The sequence below is a fragment of the Hypanus sabinus genome, chromosome 4 (assembly GCF_030144855.1).
Source record: "Hypanus sabinus isolate sHypSab1 chromosome 4, sHypSab1.hap1, whole genome shotgun sequence".
Classification (NCBI taxonomy): Eukaryota; Metazoa; Chordata; class Chondrichthyes; order Myliobatiformes; family Dasyatidae; genus Hypanus; species Hypanus sabinus.
The window spans coordinates 96,260,189-96,281,534 of NC_082709.1; the positions used below are offsets into that span (position 1 = coordinate 96,260,189).

General features: G+C 38.0%; 1 protein-coding gene across 7 annotated transcripts in view; it reads right to left on the minus strand.

The window, feature by feature from the left end:
• lrch1 (leucine-rich repeats and calponin homology (CH) domain containing 1) overlaps nt 1-21,346 on the minus strand; it is a 484,761-nt gene that overhangs the window by 236,058 nt on the left and 227,357 nt on the right. For 5 of the 7 annotated variants that reach the window (XR_009511716.1, XR_009511714.1, XR_009511717.1 and 2 more), the window contains 3 exons: nt 14,200-14,305; nt 13,964-14,100; nt 8,045-8,137 (listed from right to left, as the gene is read on the minus strand). Coding sequence is in view for 2 of the 7 variants with exons in the window: in XM_059967692.1 (XP_059823675.1) it covers nt 8,045-8,137; nt 13,964-14,100; nt 14,200-14,305 (336 nt within the window). In the remaining 5 variants the exon portion in view is untranslated. The remainder of the gene's footprint in view (nt 1-8,044; nt 8,138-13,963; nt 14,101-14,199; nt 14,306-21,346) is intronic. The other 2 variants (XR_009511715.1, XM_059967693.1) reach the window with 1 other exon arrangement.

A 21,346-nucleotide genomic window follows, 5' to 3' on the forward strand; every position in this document is an offset into this window, starting at 1 on the left:
GTACCCTGACGGACAGGCCTCTTCGTCTCATAAATCTAAAACACCACGATGGCCCACCTCTAAAATCTTCGATTTTCATTTTGGTGGCGATTGCTTTAGCCTTCAGTCTGATCTGCACGGTGGAAACACCGCAGCCGCCTGCTCTCTGTGTGTTAACCCAGTCTTCAAGAAAGTTTTCAAGTTCGGGCCATCTGCTATGATTACCTCTGAAAGCTTTTGTCGTCTTTTTGCATTGACTCAGTTCTTCACGCTGGCGTCTCCACCGTCTCACCATCGATTCATTTATGCCAAGATTATGTGCAGCAGCTCGATTTCCTTCTTCAACCGCCAGATTGATCGCCTTTAACTTAAAAGCTGCATCATATGCTTTTCTTCGAGTGTTTTCCATGTTGATGAGGGTGAGTACAAATGACTGATTTACAATAATTTAATTGTGAAAGTGCGCTTGATTTATCGTACAATTTCATTGGACCTCTGTGAACTACTCATCAATTTTATTGGTCTACTGTTACGAGGCAAAATGTTTTTGGCAGCATGAAAAAAAAATATGCATTAGCCGCACCGTAGTATAGGCCGCAGTGTTCAAAGCGTGGGAAAAAAGTAGTGGCTTATAGTCCGGAATTTACAGTAGATTTTTTAAAATATTTTTAATTCAATTTTTAATCTAATTGCTAATTGCATAGAATGAATAGAATAATAGAATAATATGGTATATCAGCCCCTCCCCTTAACCCTTCCCCCTCAACATCAAGAAGGAAGGAAGGAAGGAAGACTGCCTGGATATTGGAAGATCCCTACATGCTCCATGGAATTCAAAATAGCTTTAATATATGTATTTGTTTCTTTCCCCAAATGACTAATAACTTTATCTTCGGAGCACCTATATATTTAATCCTATCTTTTGTAAGTAAGGGCCCCAAATATTCAGAAATATATCTTATTTATTTCTTAAATTATAAGTAATTTTTTCAAGTGGAATGCAGCTGAAAATTTCATTATTCCAACGATCCATACTTAAGTATGAATCTAATTTCCAAATAACTGAAATAGCCTTTTTGGCTACTGCCAATGCAATTTTTATGAATTCTTTCTGATATTTGTTCAATTTAGGTTTTGGTTTTATCCCTTCAACATCACCTAGTAAAAATAATATTGGGTTATGTGGAAGTTGCATTCCAATAATTTGTTCCAATAAAACTCTTAAATTTATCCAAAAAGGTTGAATTTTAAAACAGGACCAAGTAGAGTGTAAAAAGTACCAATTTCTTGATTACATTGAAAACATTGATCAGATAAATTTGGGTTTAATCTATTTATTTTTTGTGGTGTAATATATAATTGTAAAAAATTGTATCGTACTAATCTAAGTCGGATACTTATTGTATTTGTCATACTGTCAAGACAGCCTTGACCAACTTGTTTCATCAATTTTAATATTCAAATAATTTCCCACTTTTGTCTTGACTTATGAATTTCTTGTTTAATTGACTGTTTTTGAATCAAATTATACATATAAGAAGTAATTTTTTTAATTTTTCCTTTTTGAATTAAAGTTTATATTTTATTAGGTTTCTGCATTAACATTGTTTGACCCAATTTATCTCTTAAATAAGCCCTTAATTGGAAATAAAAGTGTTATTTGATATTTTATATTTATTCTTTAATTGATCAAACAACATCAATATACCTCCTTCAAAACAGTCCCCTATATATCTGATACCTTTTTGAAACCAGTTATATAAAAGTTGGTTATCCATTGTAAAAGGAATGAGTCTATTTTGAATTAGAGGTCTCTTTGCTAATAAAGATTTCTTTATCTCATCACCAACATTTGTCTTGTTCCATAAATCAATCAAATGTTTTAATATAAGGGATTCTTTCTTTTCCCGTACGAATTAGATTCCCATTTGTATATAAAATCTTCTGGTATATTTTCTCCTATCTCATCTAACTCTATTCTAATCCATGCTGGTTTATCTTCATCAAAAAAGATGCAATAAATCTAAGTTGATTTGCTTTATAATAATTGTTAAAGTTTAAAGTTTACCTTTCCAAAGAAACTTCCTCACACATTTATTCAACTCTTGAAAAAACTTCTGCGGCAGTTGTATTGGTAGTGTTTGGAATAAATACTGTAATGTAGGAAATATACTCATTTTTACAGCATTAACTCTACCTACTAATGTTATTGGTAACATCATCCATTTATCAAGATCTTCTTGAATTTTTTTCAATAATGACAAATAATTTAATTTATATAAATTCTTTATATCATTAACTCTTATACCTAAATACTTTACACCTTTTATTGGCCATCTAAATTGAGTTACTAGTCGACATTGACTATAATCTCCTTTAATAAGGGGTAAAATTTCACTTTTATCCCAATTTATTTTATACCCTGATATTTTCCCATATTCTTCCAATCTAAAAGATAATTTACACAATGAATGCAATGGGTTTGTTATATAAATCAGAACATCATCAGCAAATAGATTAATCTTATATTCCTCCCGATTAACTCTGAAGCCCATAATATCTGAGTTGGTTCTAATTAATTCAGCTAATGGTTCTATCGCCAATACAAATAAAGCAGGTGACAATGGACAACCTTGTCCAGTTGACCTTGTTAACTGAAATGGTGTTCAAATTTGTTCAAGTTTGCCACTACTTTAGCTTTGGGACTAGTATTTAAAGTTTTAATCCAGTTTATAAAAGATTCTCCTAACCCGTATTTTTCTAATACCTCTAATAAAAAAATCCCATTCCAATCTATCAAATGCTTTTTCTGCATCCAAAGCAACTGCCACACTCATTTCCTCCCTCTTTTGTGCCAAATTAATTATGCTAAGTAACCGAGTTACATTATCTGCCGCTTGTCTATTTTTAATAAATCCTGTTTGATCCATATGTATTAATTTTGGTAAATATTTAGATAATCTATTAGATAAAATTTTTGCTATTATTTTATAATCCATGTTCAATAAAGAAATAGGCCTATATGATGTTGGTTTTAAAGGATGTTTATCTTTTTTTGGCAATACTGTTAAAATCGCTGTCAAAAAAGATTCTGGAACTTTATGTGTTCTTTCCACTTGATATATTAACTCCATAAAAGGAGGGATTAATAAATCTTTAAACTTTTCATAAAATTCAGGCAGAAAACCATCCTCTCCTGGAGATTTATTACTCTGGAGTGATCCTGGAGCTTCTTCGACTTCTTTTAATGTAAAAGGCATAGCTAATCCCTTTTGTTCTTCCGAATTCAATTTTGGAAGAGTTATTTGCAATAAAAATCTTTCTATCTCAACAACATCATTTTGTGATTCCGATTGATATAATTTTAATTTCTAAAGGTTTATAAGTAATTTTATTTGCACTTGTTCTAATTGTATTTATTGTTTTGGAAGCCCGCTCTGTTTTCAACTGCCAAGCAAGGATCTTGTGTGATCTTTCGCCTAATTCATAATATCTCTGTTTAGTTCTCATAATTGTTTTTACTGTTCGGTATGTCTGGAGTGTATTATATTGTAACTTCTTATTGACAAGTTGTCTTCGTTTTTCTTCTGTCATATATCTTTGAGATTCTTTTTCTAATTTTGTAATCTCTTTTTCCAATTGATCTATTTCTACCATATATTCCTTCTTAATTTTAGAAGAATAACTTATTATCTGGCCTCTCAAATATGCTTTCATCACTTCCCATAATACAAATTTTAGATTAACTGAATATGAGTTTGTATCCCAAAAAAATTGAATCTGTTTTTCCATGAAATCACAAAAATCTTGACGTTTTAATAATATTGAATTAAATTTCCATCTGTAAATCAGTTCCTCCTTATCCATAATTATCATTGTCATTATCAAAGGGGAATGATCTGACAGTATTTTCGTTTTATATTCCATACTTTTCACTCTATCCTGAATATTCATTGATAATTAAAAAAATCTATCCATGAATAAAAACACAAAATGCTGGCAAAACTCAGCAGGCCAGACAGCATCTATGGGAGGAGGTAGATGCATGGATGCTGTCTGGCCTGCTGAGTTCTGCCAGCATTTTGTGTTTTTATTTATTTCCAGCATCTGCAGATTCACTCGTGCTATCCTTGAATAAGTTTTATGTCTATTAGAATAAAATTAATAATTTCTTTCTCTTGGGTTAGTTCCTCTCCATATATCAATCAAATTTAAATCTTTCATCAATGATAAAGTTAGTTTTACTACCTTTGATTTTGTAACAGCCTTAGTTGACCTATCTAGAACTGGGTCTAGACAAAAGTTAAAGTCTCCACCTACTAATATTTTATCATGTGCGTTGGCCAAATTCAAAAAAGCTTCTTGTATAAATGTTGCATCACTTTCATTTGGTGCATAAATATTCATGAGTCCATAATTCTGAAAATATTTGACAATGTATAATCACGTATCTCCCCGCAGAATCAGTTAATACATTTTGTATTTTAATTGGTAAGGTTTTATTAATCAAAATTGCAACTCCCCTCGCCTTTGAATTAAATTAAGCTGCAATAATATTTCCAACCCAATCTCTCTTTAATTTCTGATGTTCTATCTCTGTTAAATGTGTTTCCTGCAAAAAGGCTATATCTACTTTCATTTTCTTAATGTATGTTAAAATTCTTATTCTTTTCACCGGTCCATTAAGCCCATTAACAGTAAAACTTTAAAAATGCAATAAATTAGTTATTGTTTTTAACAAGGTTACTCCAATCTGTAACAGTATACAATATCTCAGCTCTCATAGTACCTTGGGGAATCTCTTTAAAATTCTCCATGTTGCTATGTGTCTCCCCCCCCCCAATCATCCAGGCAAAGAAAGAAAAATAGAAGAAAGATAATAAAGAAAAAGATAACAATATACCCTCCTACTAATGTTGTGAATGAAAAAAAAACATTACCCCCCTCTGTTTTACGGGTCATGGCAATCACCATGATTACACACGTGAATCCCATAGCAATCGATCAGAAGCTCCCCCAGCTCCCCCATAACGAAAAAAAAAGATATATGTAAGTGAAGTAAAAAAATTAATATCACTCACTACTCCCGATTAATATTTCTCAGATTTTTACCTTTCTCCCCTTCTATCATATAATTAGAATATATTTGTATATTCTAAATATCCATCAAATCCATTCCCTATCTCAGTCTTCTTTGATCCATTTCGCTTCCATAGATTGTTTGTTGTGTCTAGCGAATATTTGAAAGTTCTTGTGCAAACTCCACCACTTTCTGATGATCAGTAAAAAATCTTCTTTTTTCGTCATCCAAAAAAATTATTAGTGTTGCCGGGTAGCGCAGTATAAATTTACAACCCTTTTCCCATTAGACTTTTTTCACTGGGTTAAATTCCTTCCTCCTCTTCAAAAGGTCATAACTTATGTCAAGATAGAACTCTTCTCCCTTCTATCATCAATGGCCTGTTTCTCTTTCTGGCACCTTGGGCAGCCGCCTTCAGGATCCTTTCTTTAGCTTGATATATTAAGCATTTTATCAAGATTGATCGTGGATTTTGATCGTGTTGGGGTTTTGGTCTTAAAGTTCTATGAGCCCTTTCAATTTGATTAACTGACTTCCCTCTTCCATTTCCAAAGTCTCCAGGATCCATTTTTTTAAAGAATTTTATTGGATCTTCTCCCTCTGTACCTTCTTTAAGACCAACAATCTTAATATTGTTTCGTCTGCTAAAATTTTCAAGCACATCCACTTTTTCCAACAATCATTTTCTTTCTGATGTCCAGGCAAGGATATTATCTTCCATCTTGTCCATTCTATCAATGGTGTCTCCTGTTATTTCTTCCAGCTTTTTAACTTTCTTATCCATTTTCTTCTGTTTTTTCACGACCTTATCAAGTGTAATCTTCATATTTTTAATATCTGTTTTTATTGCTTTTAATTCATACATTATTTGTATCAGGACTTCTCTTATTTCTCCAGAAAGTCCTCCACTTTTAATTTCTTCCTGTTCTTCTTCTTCCTCTTTTTCGTCATCTGTGTTGTCCAGAGAATCTGATTCTACTTCTGGTTCATTTTCACTTTCAATCACAGCTGAAACTTGTAGTTTTGTTTGCACCTGTTTGTGCATGCCCGCTTCTCCACGCATGTGCAGTTCCTTCTGCTTCTTCTTAGAGACTGTTGATGTTGCCGCAGTTTCCTGTTCTGCACCGCCAGAGGCGAAATGTACTTCACCGAGAAGAGGTCCAAACCGAGTACGAGGTTCCATCATAGATGTCGGCCCTTTTTCTTTCCCAACTCGTGCTGTCTTCAAAGTAGTAGTTCTCTTCTGTTTCTGTTTAGGAGGCATATCTAAAGATAGTTCTGAGTAAGTTATAAGTAATTTTTAGAAAGTATTTACTGACTTTTCTTCACAAACGTTATTTTACTAGTTTTTTACGGGAGAGCTGGATTTCCACGTTTCGATCCTACATCATCACGTGACATCCCCGAACACTATATGGATTCAGGTTTGTTTGATGTATCAGTTTTAGATCGGTTTCCTGTGAGTAAAGCAGCGATTCAGTTACAGTCGGAAAAATTAGTGTTGGAAAAGTTAAAAATAGAAGCTGAATAAAAACAGAAGGAATTGCAAGCTAAATTGGAATTAAGTCGATTAGAAGCCGAAAATAAAAAGAGTTGGAAGCTAACTTGGAATTACGTAGGTTAGAAGCTGAGGATAAACAAGATAAGATAGTGGAGTTAAAGTCTGAGAATCAGTCTCCTGGTTCTAGAAAAAATTAAATTGGTCCCTCCGTTTAGTGAAACAGAAGTAGAAAAATATTTTCAACATTTTGAAATTATTGCTCTGATTTCAGAGTGGCCGAAAGAGAAATGGTCAGCGTTGTTGCAGAGTGTAACTAAAGGCAAAGCACAACAGGTTTATACAGCTTTAACTGCTGAGCAAGCACTAGATTATGATATTGTGAAAATGCACATGTTGAAGGCATATGACTTGGTCCCAGAAGCTTATAGAGAAAGATTCCGAAATTTGAAGAAATCTGTGGAGAAAACATCTGTGGAATTTGCCTACGATAAAGTTGTGTGTTTCAGAGATGGGTTTCCTCTAAAAATGTAAATAGGGACTATAATAAATTGAAAGAGCTGATTTTAATGGAGGAATTTAAAAGGAGCATTCCTGGTGAAATAAGGACATACTTAAATGAGAGAGACACTGCTACATTGCAGGACTCTGCTAAATTAGTTGATGAGTATGCTTTAATTCATAAGAATAAATTTTCTCAGGGTAGAACTTTTAAAAGGAAAAATAACATAGAGAGTCAAGGTAAATCAGAAATTAAATCAGAAGTTACTGAGAAAGGTAAAGAGGAAGGAAAACCTGTGAAGGAAAGACAATTTGGTCCCATTTGTAATTACTGTAAGAAACCTGGTCACATAAAAGCTAACTCTTTCCAATTGAAAAAGAAAGACGAGGAAGCAGTCACAGATGCTTGTGTGTAACATACTGAAACACCTGTAAGTCCACAGGGTTCGATGAATACAAATGAAGCTTTGTTAGAGTCTGACCAAGTCAAGAGGGGAATATGATCATTTTATAACTGAAGGATTTGTATCCTTGAAAGAGGGATCCACTCTGGTTCCAATAAAAATCCTTAGGGATACTGGGGCTTCTCAATCACTCATGTTAGTGTGTTAAAGTTTAATGAAGAGACTGATACTGGTGAGGTAAATTATATACAAGGTGTAGGGAGTGCCCTTAGCCTGTACATCTGCATAAATTGAATTTACAGTCAGGGTTAGTTACAGGACTTGTTAAAGTAGGACTACAGCCTAGCTTACCTGTGAAGGATATTTCTTTATTGTTAGGTAATGATTTGGCAGGTGGACAAGTTTTTCCTGAAGTGCATTTGACAATAGAGTCAGAGGAACCACGGATGGATTCTAACACAGATTCTTCCTGTGTTATAACTCGAGCTATGACTTAAAAGATTGATGTGCAGAATGAGGTTGTTACTCATGACTGTTCAACTCAGGATCTGAGTTTTGAGGATGTGTCAGAAACTTTCTTACCCTTATTGTTTGAACAAGATTCTTGGAGTAAGTCTGACCATGAAGATTTGTCTCTGTCCAGGAAGGAGATGATAGCAGAGCAGAGTAGAGACCCTGAGATTATAAAATTAAAAGAACAAGCTCTAGTGAAATTGATAAGGTGCCAGTAGGATATTTTGAGAAAGCGGTATTGATGAGGAAGTGGAGATCGCTTACAATTCCTGCAAGTGATAAATGAAATATTGTTTACCAAGTAGTTGCTCCTAAAGTTTATCGAAATGAGATTTTAACTTTAGCCCATAGTGTGCCCTTGGGTGGACATCAAGGGGTAAGGAAAACTGTGGATAAGATTTTAAAACACTTTTACTGGCTTAGTTTAAGGAAAGATGTGGCGATGTTTTGTAGAACATGCCATACTTTTCAAATTGTGGGTAAACCAAATCAAATTACACCAGTAGCTCCACTACAACCTATTCCAGCATTCGGTGAATCGTTTTCTAAAATTATTATAGATTGTGTAGGTCCATTACCAAAAACAAAAACCTGAGTATCAGCACTTATTGTCTATCATGTGCACTGTTGTTATGAAGGCATAAGGTGTGATGGACTTCAACAACCACTGGACTGAGTTCAAGAGCTGTGAGGTAATGTTAAAGCTATATAAGAGCTTAGTTAGACCCCACTTGGAGTACTGTGTTCAGCTCTGGTCACCTCAGTACACGAAGCGTGTGGATTGTATGGAGAAAGTGCAGAGAAGATTTACAAGGATGACATCTGGATTGGAGAGTGTGCCTTACAAGAATAGGTTCAGTGAGCTTGGCCTTTTCTCCTTGGAGAAACAGAAGATCAGAGGTGACCTGATAAAGATGATGACAGCCATTGATCGTGTGAATAGCCAGAGGCTTTTCCCAGGGCTGAAATGGCTAGCATGAGAGGGCACAGTTTTAAGGTGCTTGGAAGTAGGTACAGAGGAGATGTCGGGGTAAGTTTTTTTACACAGAGTGGTGAGTGTGTGGAATGGGCTGCCGGCAACGGTGGTGGAGGGGGAAACAATAGGGACTTTTAAGAGACTCCTGGATAGGTACATGGAGCTTAGAAAAATAGAGGGCTATGGGTAACCCTCGATAATTTCTAAGGTAAGGACATGTTCAACTCAGCTTTGTGGGTCAAAGGGCCTGTATTGTGCTGTAGGCTTTCTATCTATGTTTCTATGTTAAATAAGTACAAGGTGTTGCATTTTGGACAGTCAAACAGGTTAGGGCTTATATTATGAAAGGCAAAACACTGACAACTGTAGCAGAACAAAGGGAGCTGGGAGTTGAAGTACGTAATTGGCTGGAAATAACCATGCATGTGTACAGGAGAAGGGAGAAGGCATTTAGCATGTTGATCGTCATCAGTTAGCATGCCGAGTTTAGGTGTAGGGACAAACCATTACAGTTACATTGCTGAAACTGTGCTTGGAGTATCATGTACATCTTTGGTCACCCTGTTATAGGAAAGACATCTTCATGAAACTCTTTGCACTCTCTCCAGCTTGAGTGCAAAGAGTTTCATGAAGATGTTGTCTGGATTAGATGGTCTCAATTAGAGGGAGAAGTTGGCCATGCTGGATCTTTATTCCCTACTGCACAGGAGAATAAGGGATGAACTGACAGAAGATCATGAGGATATTGGTCATTGTTCCCCCCCCCCCCCCGGGTGGGGAGTTGAAAACCAGAGGTACAGTTACAAACAAGAGAAGAGGGCAGAGATTTCAAATAGACCTATGAGGTATTTTCTTTAAAAGGTAGTGAATAGCTAGAATGAGGGGTTGAAGCAGGTAAGACTGAAACATTTTAGAGACATTAGGACAGAGATATGGAGGGGAGGGAACTGGAATGTTATAGAGTTAATACAAGCAATGGAACTAGAAGGGAGGAATCTATGATCAACATGGACCAGTCACACTGAAGGCCTATTCCAACCTGAATTTTGCTATGATTCTACTTAAAAAGATAAAGGGACCACAAAATATCACTGACAGAGAAAGTTTAGGGAAATCCCAAAACATTTGACATGTATATTAAGAACAAGAAGGTAACAGATGTCTTTTGGGACCCAAGGGTATCTGTGCATGGATCCAGAGGACATGGGCAAGATACTAAATAATTACATCTAATCTGCATTCACTAAGGAGCAATAAATTGTAGTCACAGACTTCAGGACAGGGATATTCTAGTCCATAAAAAAGGAGGTCCAAAATATCTTAGTGGATATAAAGCAGGATAAATCACCAGAGTCTGATATAGCCCTGGCAGCTGTAAGAGGCAAAGGACGAGAGTACTGGAGCACTGCCTGAGCAAGGCCTGAGACTGCTGTTTATTAACTTCATTTTGGCATTCAACACCATCATGTGCATTAACAATCAATACATCTAAGGATGTACTCAGGGCAGCCCACAAGTGTTGCCACACATTCCAGCACCAAAATAGCATGTCCACAATGTTCCACAGAACAACACAAACAGTAGCAACAAAACCACAAGAGAAAAACAAGCCCCTTTCCCACTCTCCAACAGACCAGCATCCAACTCCAGCTCCAGCTTTAATAAGGGTGGTCCTAAAAATCATGCTCATAGGATTCAAGACAAGGTTGCAAATGGGAGCCAATTTTAGTTTTATAAGACACAAGATGATGGTGGAGTCACCGCTTTAGCAATTGAAAGCCTGTGACTTGTGGTAAACCAGTAATTGGTGCTGCGACACTTACTGTTTATCATATATGTTAATCAACTGGGCATGAATGTCAGAGGTATGATTAATAGGTTTTCAGATGACATGAAAATTGATAGTTATATTGAAATCTTGGGTCAAACTAATACTTGTTAGCTGGTAATTGGGCTGAAAAATGGCAGATGGAATTTAAGCCTGGTAAATGTGACTCAACACATTTTGGGAAGATCTAATAAGACTAGACATACACCATGAATGATTTGGATCACAGGAAGTGTTGCTGAACAGTGACCTTGGTATACAAATTCATCAATTTATACTGGTGAAAGGACAAGGTAATGAAGAAAGCATATGGGATATAGACCAGGGGTCGGCAACCTTTTTGCCTCTGTGGGCTGGATCGCGTTTTAATGAGCAGATAAATGTCATTAAAAACTTGAAATATGGGAATTATCCATTTAAGTACATCTAGTTATTTTTTTTGCCCCAAATTAATGAATAACACATGCGAGAAAATCATTTGTGCTTAAGGTTGCCTACCCCGATAGAGACCTTCATTAGTTGAGGTACCACACATAAAAGCATGGAAATCAGTGTGCAACTCTGATTAGACATATTGCAGTATTGTATTACCACACTAAAAGTAGTACATGATTGCACTGGAGAAGATGTAGAAATTTACCAAAATGTTGCTTGGAACAGAACATTCCAGTTACGATGAAACTGAAGATGCTGAGCTTGCTTTCTTAGAGTGAAGCTGGGACTTGATAGAGATGTATAATATTATGAGGGACTCCAAAAGCCTGCATAGTGACCTTCATTAGCTTTTCCATAAAACTAAGACATTTAGAACCAGAAGTAAAGGTTTAAAGTGACGCATGAGAGAGTCAGACAAGATTCAAACAAAGTATTTGTAACAAAGAGGACAATTCCAATCTGGAATGCATTCCACAACACTAAAAGGTATATATACAAACATTTAAATTGCCAGAACATAGAAGATTATGGACCAAGAGCTAGTAAATGAGATTAATGTAAATGGACAGTTGATGGTTTCTGTGCAGTATGACTCCATGAAACACATCCTTCTTCACACAGCCTGAGGCTGAACTCAATATCTGCTGGAAAAAGTTGATAGTTATCAAACTTCACAATTGGTTGTCACTGTAAAGCATCCCAAAACAGAACTCACTTCAACATGGCGATCAGCATAGATCAAACCCAGCAATGAATCAAATATAGTGATATAGACGTGCAACCACAATTCTAATCATGGACATTTCATCAGTGAATGTAAACTGCCACACACTGTGAGACAACCTTGGGTACCATGGCTCATGGTACAGCAACCTGGAATTCCCTAGTTCAAAAGAAATGGTCCATGCAGTCACTGATTCTTAGCTACTCATACAGCAGAGTACACTCATGCATGCAGGGTTACTGTGTAGCATTGTGGTCACCTAAAGGAAGAATGTGACCATGCTGGAGAGGGTGCAGATGAGATTCACCAGGTTGCAGCTTTGATTGGAGGACATTAATTATGGAGAGAGATTGGATAGAAGATAGAAGTGAATGAGGCTGACGGATAACTGGATAGAAAAATGCAAGAGGCTGAAATAGGGCAGCCTATACTTTTACCATGCCAAGAGTATCAAAAAACAAGAGGACACATACTAAAGTGCGAGGAAGGAGTTTTAAAGGGGATTAATGGGCAAATATACTGCTTCTACAAAGAGCGCTTGGTACACGGCATGTACTGCCAGAGGAGCGGCCAGAATCTGAAAAAATTACTTTGTTTAAGAGGCATTGAGCCAGGAGCTTATAGACAGGGAACAAAGGATGCAAACTGGACATGTGTTGATGGACAGGGTGTGCAGTACAGCTCTATGGGGTGCAGGTTTAGATGCTAGTCAAGCCAGGACAATCAGTACAAGTCATGAAACCTGCATTAGGAAAACAACATATTTTTTAAAAATCACAGGTAGAAATGGATCAGTATTAAAGAAGCTGAAACCAAATTCTGCCAGATCAAACACAATAAGCCACTTAAACAAACAATTCCAGATCAGCCACTGGATTCAAAATGTGAAAGACTACAAATCTATAAAAAAAATTGCCGCAAATATTCATCAAATCAAGGAAAGAAGAGTGAATGTTCAGCTTGATAATCTTTTTTCAGAATTGAAAAAGCCTCGAAAGCTACTTCAAGTTGCAGAGGAGGGATGGGGGAAATGTGGAAAGATCAAATAGAATGTTTGATAAGGTGGAGACCACAATACTCAATGACACACACCCAGCTGAGAGAGAACAGTGAAGACTTGTTAAACACAGGCAATCTCTGTGATGAAAATGCAAAAGAGGAGACAAATCAAGACAACAGATGAAGAAAGATAGAAAATAAAATGCTGGAACTGCAGACACGAAATGAAAAGCAAAATACTACTGTTATTGTAATCTGAAATAAATACTGAACATTATGTAAATATTCAACAGGTCAGACAACATTTGTGGAGATAGAAAATAAATTTACATTTCCAGTTAATGATGCTTCATCAGAACTGGCCAATTCTGATAAAAGCTGGGTGTCTGAAATTGGAGAAGTGATAGCCGACTGGAAATACACACGTACACTTGCTGAGTAAATGGAGTTATTTGGAATAGCTACTGGAAGCACAGAATTACTAGAGTTCGAAGTTGGGTCATTCACCTTGGAAGGCAGGCTTGAGTCACTGAACAATGAAAAGGAAGAGATGAGGGGAAAGGACTCTTTAAGGGTATATTGCAACAAGCAAAGTAGATACAAGGGAAGCAGCGGATGTGGACACCACCCTCTTTGAAAAGAATATCCTTCCTCAGATAAGGAGGTAGGAAACTCCAATGGGATCTTAGGAAGGCTCTGTACAATTGCATGAGACACCAGTGCTCCTACTCAGTAAGCAGCATTACCACCATTATTTAATCTCTATTCTGTAATGAATACTCTATTAATTTTTCCATCCTTCCCCTCTTCCTTGCAAAAAGAATGTGTTGGATTTAGAAGTCTTCTCTGTTCGAATGAAAAGATCATACACTTAAACAAGTTAATAGTTTCTCTCCACAGATGTTTCCTGGACTGTTTTTAAGCAATAAACAGTATCAGCAGCAAGTTACATTTAATCTATCGAAAGGCACCTGAAAGGGCAATTGTAAAGATAGCATTCTGGGCATCTTTTAAAAAATGACTGACCTGTGCTGGTGGAGACTGAAGGGGATTATTATCCATTTCTATTATCTGTAGATGCTTCATGTTTCTGTAGCAGATTGGTATTGACACAATCTTATTACATGAAAAGTCTAACTTCACAAGAGGGAGGTCTGCCAGCTCTGCAGGGAAAAAAATCAATTGTTTCAATATTTTCTTTCATTATTTCATGGCATCATATGGAAACAGCAAGATATTAAGAAATTGGAAAACAGCTTCACCTTCTGGCAAAATCTGCAGATAATTTCTCCTGACATTCAACTCCCTGAGAGACTTAAGTTGTCCCATTTGTTGTGGCAATACTGTAATTTCATTGCAGCTCACATCCTGAATGTTAAAAAATACAAAAGCAAAGTTATTAGCTCCTCTCAAAAGGTACTGTAAGATTCTATAAATAGCCTTGTATTACTGAAAGGTATAGCAGGGTATTAATAAAAGCAATTAGAAGGACAAAGAGGCACCAAGAAATATCACCAGCACTTAGGATTAAGAAAACTCCTGAACATTTTATTGCAAGATTGAGATGACATGAAAATTACTGGGTGTGTTCTTCACTCTGAGAAGGGCAGTGTCAGGCTGATATTGGCCAGCTGTTAAATGGAACAGAGCAGTGGCAGATGGCATCTGTTTCTGCTGAGTGTCAGATGGTGCATTTTAGCGGTTAATTAAAGTTACCCTCAATTTATACTAGGGTTAAAAAAAAGAAAAAAAACATTTGATGTACAAAAGCATTCCTGAAGATGTCACATGTTATAAAATAACAGAATACTTGGTACAACTTTTCAAACATTTCTTAGGCCACCGTAGATATATGTGTTTAGATTCACCAAGATGTTGATTGGAATGGAATGTTTCAGTACAGGGAGAAGCTGCAGAGACCAAGTTTGTTTTCCTTAGTCACAGAACACCACAGCACAGAAACAGACTCTTCAACCCATCTAATCCATGTCAAACCATTAATCTGCTTAGTCTCATCAACCAGCATCCAGACTATTTCCTTCCCATCCATGTTCCTATCCTAAATTTCTCATAAAAGTTAAAACTGAACCTGCATCCACCACTTCTGCTGGCAGCTCGTTCCACACTGCCACCAGCTTCTGAGTGAAGAAGTTTCCCCTCATGTTCCCCTTGAACATTTTCACCCTTCACCCTTAACCCATGATCTCTAATTGTACTCTCTCCCATCCTCAGTGGAAAAGGCCTGCTTTCACTTACCCTGTTTATACCCCTCATAATTTTTTTCAAATCTCCCCTCTATCTTCTATGTCCTAGGGAATCTTAACCTATTCAACTTTCCCCAATAACTCAGTTCCTCAAGTCCTAGCAACACCCTTATATATTCCCCTGCACTCTTTCAATTTTATTTACATCTTTACTGGAGGTAGGTGACCAGAATTGCACACAATACTCCAAGTTAGACCTCACCAACATCTTACACAATTTCAACATGACATCCCAATTCCTGTAGGCAATACATTGCTTTATGAAGGTCAATGAGCCAGAGATTTTTCTTCTCTCCAGTTATCACACTCTCTCCAGTTATCATAAGAAGCATTTTTACTTTTAACAAACAAAGAAGCCATTTTGATTAACACACGCAGTAACATAAAGAAAGAAGAAACCCCGTTACACTAATTTTCCTCAAGATAATAATCACCTCCTCCACTGTAATCTGTATAGGGCTCATAACCTCGCTGCTGCTTTACTCCAGACTCTGTGTTTGTCTCCTGAGTAAATACAGACGCAAAAAAAATCCACTTAAGATCTCCCCATCTGATTCGGTTCCATGCATAGATTACCACTCTGATCTTCCAGACTATAAAGTACACTTATTATCAAAGATTCTGTCAGGAACAGAATCAGAATCAGGTTAAAATCACCGGCATCTATGGTGAACTCGGTTAACTTCGCTGTGTAAAATCTCTCCAAAGTTTTGCCATCACATCCAAGTGGGCACACAGAAAAATAGCATACTCGACCACTGCTACTCTCCCTTCTGCAACACTTACAAACGCTCTTCTGCCCTCCATTTGGAAAATCAGAAAACTCCTCCATTTTGTTCCTGCCCTAGTACATGCAGAATCTGAAACAAGAGGTGGCCATAGTTAAAACCGTCCAATGTTGGTCCGACCAATCGGCCTCCATGCTGCAGGACTGCTTTGATTATGTCAACTGGAACGTCTCCCATGATGAGGATGTCTCCTGAGTTCACAGATGGGGTCACGAGTTTCCCCCTGTTGTCCCCCTGAAATTGGTTAGGATCTATCCAAACCAGTAACCCTGGATCAACAGTTCCGTGCAAGCAGCACTTACTGCGCGACACAGTTTACGTTGCCAGTAATTAGCAGGAATTCAAGAAATGCAGCTACGATCTGCGCAGTCATCAGGGCAGCAAAACCACAATACAGAGACAAGAGTCAGGCTCAACTTTCCACCAACAACACGTGCAGCTTTGGGCAAGGTCTGCACACCATCACAGACTTCAAAGCTAAATGCAGTGGAGTTTCCAACATCGCTATCTCTCTCCCAGACGAGCTAAATCTTTTTTACACTCAATTCAATATTGCCAACACCGATGAACCCCTGAGGAGATCTACAGCTGATGCAACCTGCAGCTTAGTCATCTTTGAAGCCAAAGTACACAGGTGTAAGTAGACAGTGGCAAGACTGCAGGATTGGACAGCATCCCAGGATAGGTACTCAGAGTGTGCTTGGCACAACTGGTAGGTATGTTTACATACATTTTTAATCTCTCCCTCTCCCAGTGTAGAGTGCCCTCCTGCTTCAATACATCCACCATTGTTCTGGTACCTAAAAAGACCAAGGTAACATGTCTGAACAACTGGCGTCCTGTTGCCCTCACCTCAAAAATTTTTAAGCGAATGCTTTGAGAGGCTGGTCAAGGATTACATCCGCAGCTTGCTACCAACAACCAACACAGGACCGCCTACAATTCACCTACCAACACATCCAATCGACAGATGATGTGATATCCACTGCTCTAACACCATCCTTACACATCTGGAGAAGAGGGGTGCTTATGTGAGAATGCTGTTCTTGGATTACAGTTCAACATTCAACACCATAATTCCATCCAGGGTCAACAAGAAGCTCAGAGATCTCGGCCTTCACCCTGCCTTGTGTAGCTGGATCCTGGACTTCCTGTCAGATCACCTGCAGGTGGTAAGTCAAGTCAAGTCAAGTCACTTTTATCGTCATTTCGACCATAACTGCTGGTACAGTACATAGTAAAAATGAGAACGTTTTTCAGGACCATGGTGTTACATGACGAAGTACGAAAACTAAACTGAACTATGTAAAAAAAAAACACAGAGAAAGCTACACTAGACCACAGACCTACACAAGACTGCGTGAAGTGCACAAGAATAGTGCAGGCATTACAATAAATAATAAACAGGACAATAGGGCAAGGTGTCAGTCCAGGCTCTGCGTATTGAGGAGTCTGATAGCTTGGGGGAAGAAACTGTTATAGTCTGGTCGTATGAGCCCGAATGCTTCGGAGCCTTTTCCCAGACAGCAGGAGGGAAAAGAGATTGTATGAGGGGTGCATGGGATCCTTCATAATGGTCGTTCAGAGTGGGCTCCCTCACTTCTGCCCCTCTGACCCGCATATACGTACCCCTCAGGGCTGTGTACTAAGCCCCCTCCTTTACTCTCTCTGCATACCCATGACTGTGTTGCCACCCACAGCTCCAATCTGCTAATTAAATTTGCTGACGACACTACACTGATTGACCTAATCTCAAATAATAATGAGGCAGCCTACAGAGAAGCCATCATATTGACACAGTGCTGTCAAGAAAGCAACCTCTCCCTCAATGTTGCAACGACAAAGGAGCTGGTTGTGGACTACAGGAGGAATGTAGACAGGCTAACCCCTATTGGCATCAATAGATCTGGGGTTGAGAAGGTGAACAGCTTTAAGTTCCTTGGCATACATATCACTGAGAATCCCACATGGACAGCACATACTGGCTATGTGGTGAAAGAGGCACAACAGCACCTCTTTCAAGGATTAATTTATGCTGACACAACTGTATTTCTATGCTAAATTGACTCTTTTGCTATGCATACTATTTATTATCAATTACTATAGATTGGACATTGCACAACATTGTAGAGCATCCAGGTGGGCTTTTGCAATCCTGAGATGCGCAGCAAAGTTTTTTATGGAGAGCAGTGGTTTCCTCCTTGGTGTGATTCCATGAACACCATTCTTGTTCAGTGTTTTTCTTATAATGGACACCAGAACAAAATCTTTAACAAGTTCTAAGAGATTTCTGCAGGTCTTTTGCTGTTACCCTTGGGTTTCTTTTTCACATTGTGCTCTTGGTGTGATCTTTGCAAGATGCCCATTCCTTGGGAGAGTACCAACAACACTGAGTTTTCTCCATTTGTAGACAATTTCTCCTACTGTGGACAGATAAACACACAGATCTTTAGAAATGCTTTTGCAACCTTTTCCAGCTTTATGTATCTCGATAGTTTTTCTTTTAAGGTCCTCTGAAAGTTGTTTTGATCCAGGCATGGTGCACATAAACAGATCTTTCTTGAGGAGATCAAGCTCAGAATCAGAATCAGGTTTATTATCACCAGCATGTGTTGTGAAATCTGCTAACTTAGCAGTAGCAGTTCAATGCAATATATAATATAGAAGGTAAAATAAATACAGTAGTATGCAAAAGTTTGGGCACCCCTGGTCAAAACTTCTGTTACTGTGAATAATTGAGTGAGTAGAAGATGAACTGATCTCCAAAAGTCATAAAGTTAAAGATGAAACATTCTTTTCAACATTTTAAGCAAGATTAGTGTATTATTTTTGTTTTGTACAATTTTAGAGTGAAGAAAAGGAAAGGAGCACCATGCAAAAGTTTGGGCACCCCAAGAGATTTGAGTTCTCAGGTAACTTCTACCAAGATCTCAGACCTGAACTAGCTTGTTCACAGTCATCACTAGGAAAGGCCAGGTGATGCAAATTTCAAATAAATACCCTGACTCCTTGAACCTTGTCCCAACAATCAGCAACCATGGGCTCCTCTAAGCGTAGAAGGAGCATAGAAGGTTGAGGGGGGAGTTGATAGAGGTATTTAAAATAATGAAGAGGATAGATCGAGTAGAAGTGGTCCATTGAAAGTAGGGGAGATTCAAACAAGAGGACATGATTTGAGAGTTAGGGGGCAAAAGTTTAAGGATAACACGAGGGGGAATTTCTTTACTCAGAGAGTGGTAGCTGTGTGGAACGAGCTTCCAATAGAAGTGGTAGAGGCAGGTTCGGTATTGTCATTTAAAGTAAAATTGGATAGGTATATGGACAGGAAAGGAATGGAGGGTTATGGGCTGAGTGCGGGCCAGTGCGACTAGGTGAGTGTAAGCGTTGGCATGGCCCGAGATGGTCTGTTTTTGTACTGTAATTGTTATATGGTTTTATGGTTTTATAAGCAGCTGCCTAGCACTCTGAAAATTAAAATAAATGATGCCCACAAAGCAGCAGAAGGCTATAAGAAGACAGCAAAGTGTTTTCAGATAGCCGTTTCCTCAGTTCGTAATGTAATTAAGAAATGGCAATTAGCAGGAACAGTGGAGGTCAAGTTGAGATCTGGAAGACCAAGAAAACTCTCCAAGAGAGCTGCTCATAGGATTGCTAGAAAGGCAAATCAAAAGCCCCGTTTAACAGCAAAATACCTTCAGGAAGACTTAGCAGACTCTGGAGTGGTGGTGCACTTTTCTACTGTGCAGCGACACCTGCACAAATATGACTTTCATGGAAGAGTCATCAAAAGAAAACCTTTCCTACATCCTCACCACAAAATTCAGCTTAAGAAGCTTGCAAAGGAACATTTAAATAAGCCTGATGCATTTTGGAAACAAGTCCTGTAGACTGATGAAGTTAAAACAGAACTTTTTGGCTGTAATGAACAAAGGTATGTTTCGAGAAAAAAAGAGTGCAGAATGTCACGAAAAGAACACCTCTCCAACTGTTAAGCACGGGGGTGGATTGATCATGCTTTGGGCTTATGTTGCAGCCAGTGGCACGGGGAACATTTCGCTGCTAGAGTGAAGAATGAATTCAATTAAATACCAGCAAATTCTGGAAGCAATCATCACACTGTCTGTAAAAATGCTGAAGATGAAAAGAGAATGGTTTCTACAACAGGATAATGAACCTAAACACACCTCAAAATCCACAATGGACTATCTCAAGAGGTGCAAGCTGAAGGTGTCGCCATGGCCCTCACAGTCCCCCGACCTAAACATCATCGAAAATCTGTGGATAGACCTCAAAAGCGCAGTGCATGCAAGACAGCCCAAGAATCTCACAGAACTAGAAGCCTTTTGCAAGGAAGAATGGGCGAAAATCCCTCAAATAAGAATTGAAAGAATCTTAGCTGGCTACGGAAAGGTTTCACAAACTGTGATACCTGCCAAAGGGGGTGTTACTAAGTACTGACCATGCAGGGTGCCCAAACTTTTGCTTTGGGCCCTTTTCCTTTTTTGTTATTTTGAAACTGTAAAAGATGAAAATAAAAGAAGTAATTTTCCTTAAAATATTAAAGAAATGTGTCATCTTTAACTTTATGCCTTTTGGAAATCAGGTCATCTTTTACTCGCTTAGCTATTCACAGTAACAGAAATTTTAACCAGGGATGCCCAAACTTATGCAGTATCCTTATCATAAATAGATTAAAGTTCATGCCAAAAAAACCCAGAAATAATATATACTAAAAAGTGATGTAGTGTTCAGGGGATCAATATCGATTTAGGAATCGGGTGGCAGAGGGGAAGAAACTGTTCCTAAATCGCTGAGTGTGTGCCTTCAGGCTTCTGTATCTACTACCTGATTATTCCCTTTTGGGAATAAGATCCCATTAAATGTTAGCAATGTGATAATAAATAGACCATTTTGATCACGACTAGCTGAGAGATACATGTTGATCATAACATCCCATTATTCTCTGAATCATTTAAATCCACCTCAAGACGCAGTGGGGCTTCAATTTTATACAGCAGTGCATCGGTCAGAGCAGCAAGGAAGTATCATCAGATACTGACAAAGAAAATTAGCTGCCTTAAGTAGAGCTTAACCGTTGGCATGGATTAGATGGTCATTTTCTGTGGATCTTGTGCCCAGTCTCTAGGGGTGCCTTTGCCTCCATAACCCCACCTCCCAATGTTTCAGCTCCGAAGTCGGCCATACACCCAGTTTCATGGCTGACCAACTGAGCTGATTGTAAACACAACACAGGAAGAGAGGAGTAATTAAGACAAATGAGTGGTGCACAAGGATATGTGGAGTCATTATAAAGGAAAGCAATGGTTAGATGACACCAAGTATCAAATTGGGAAACG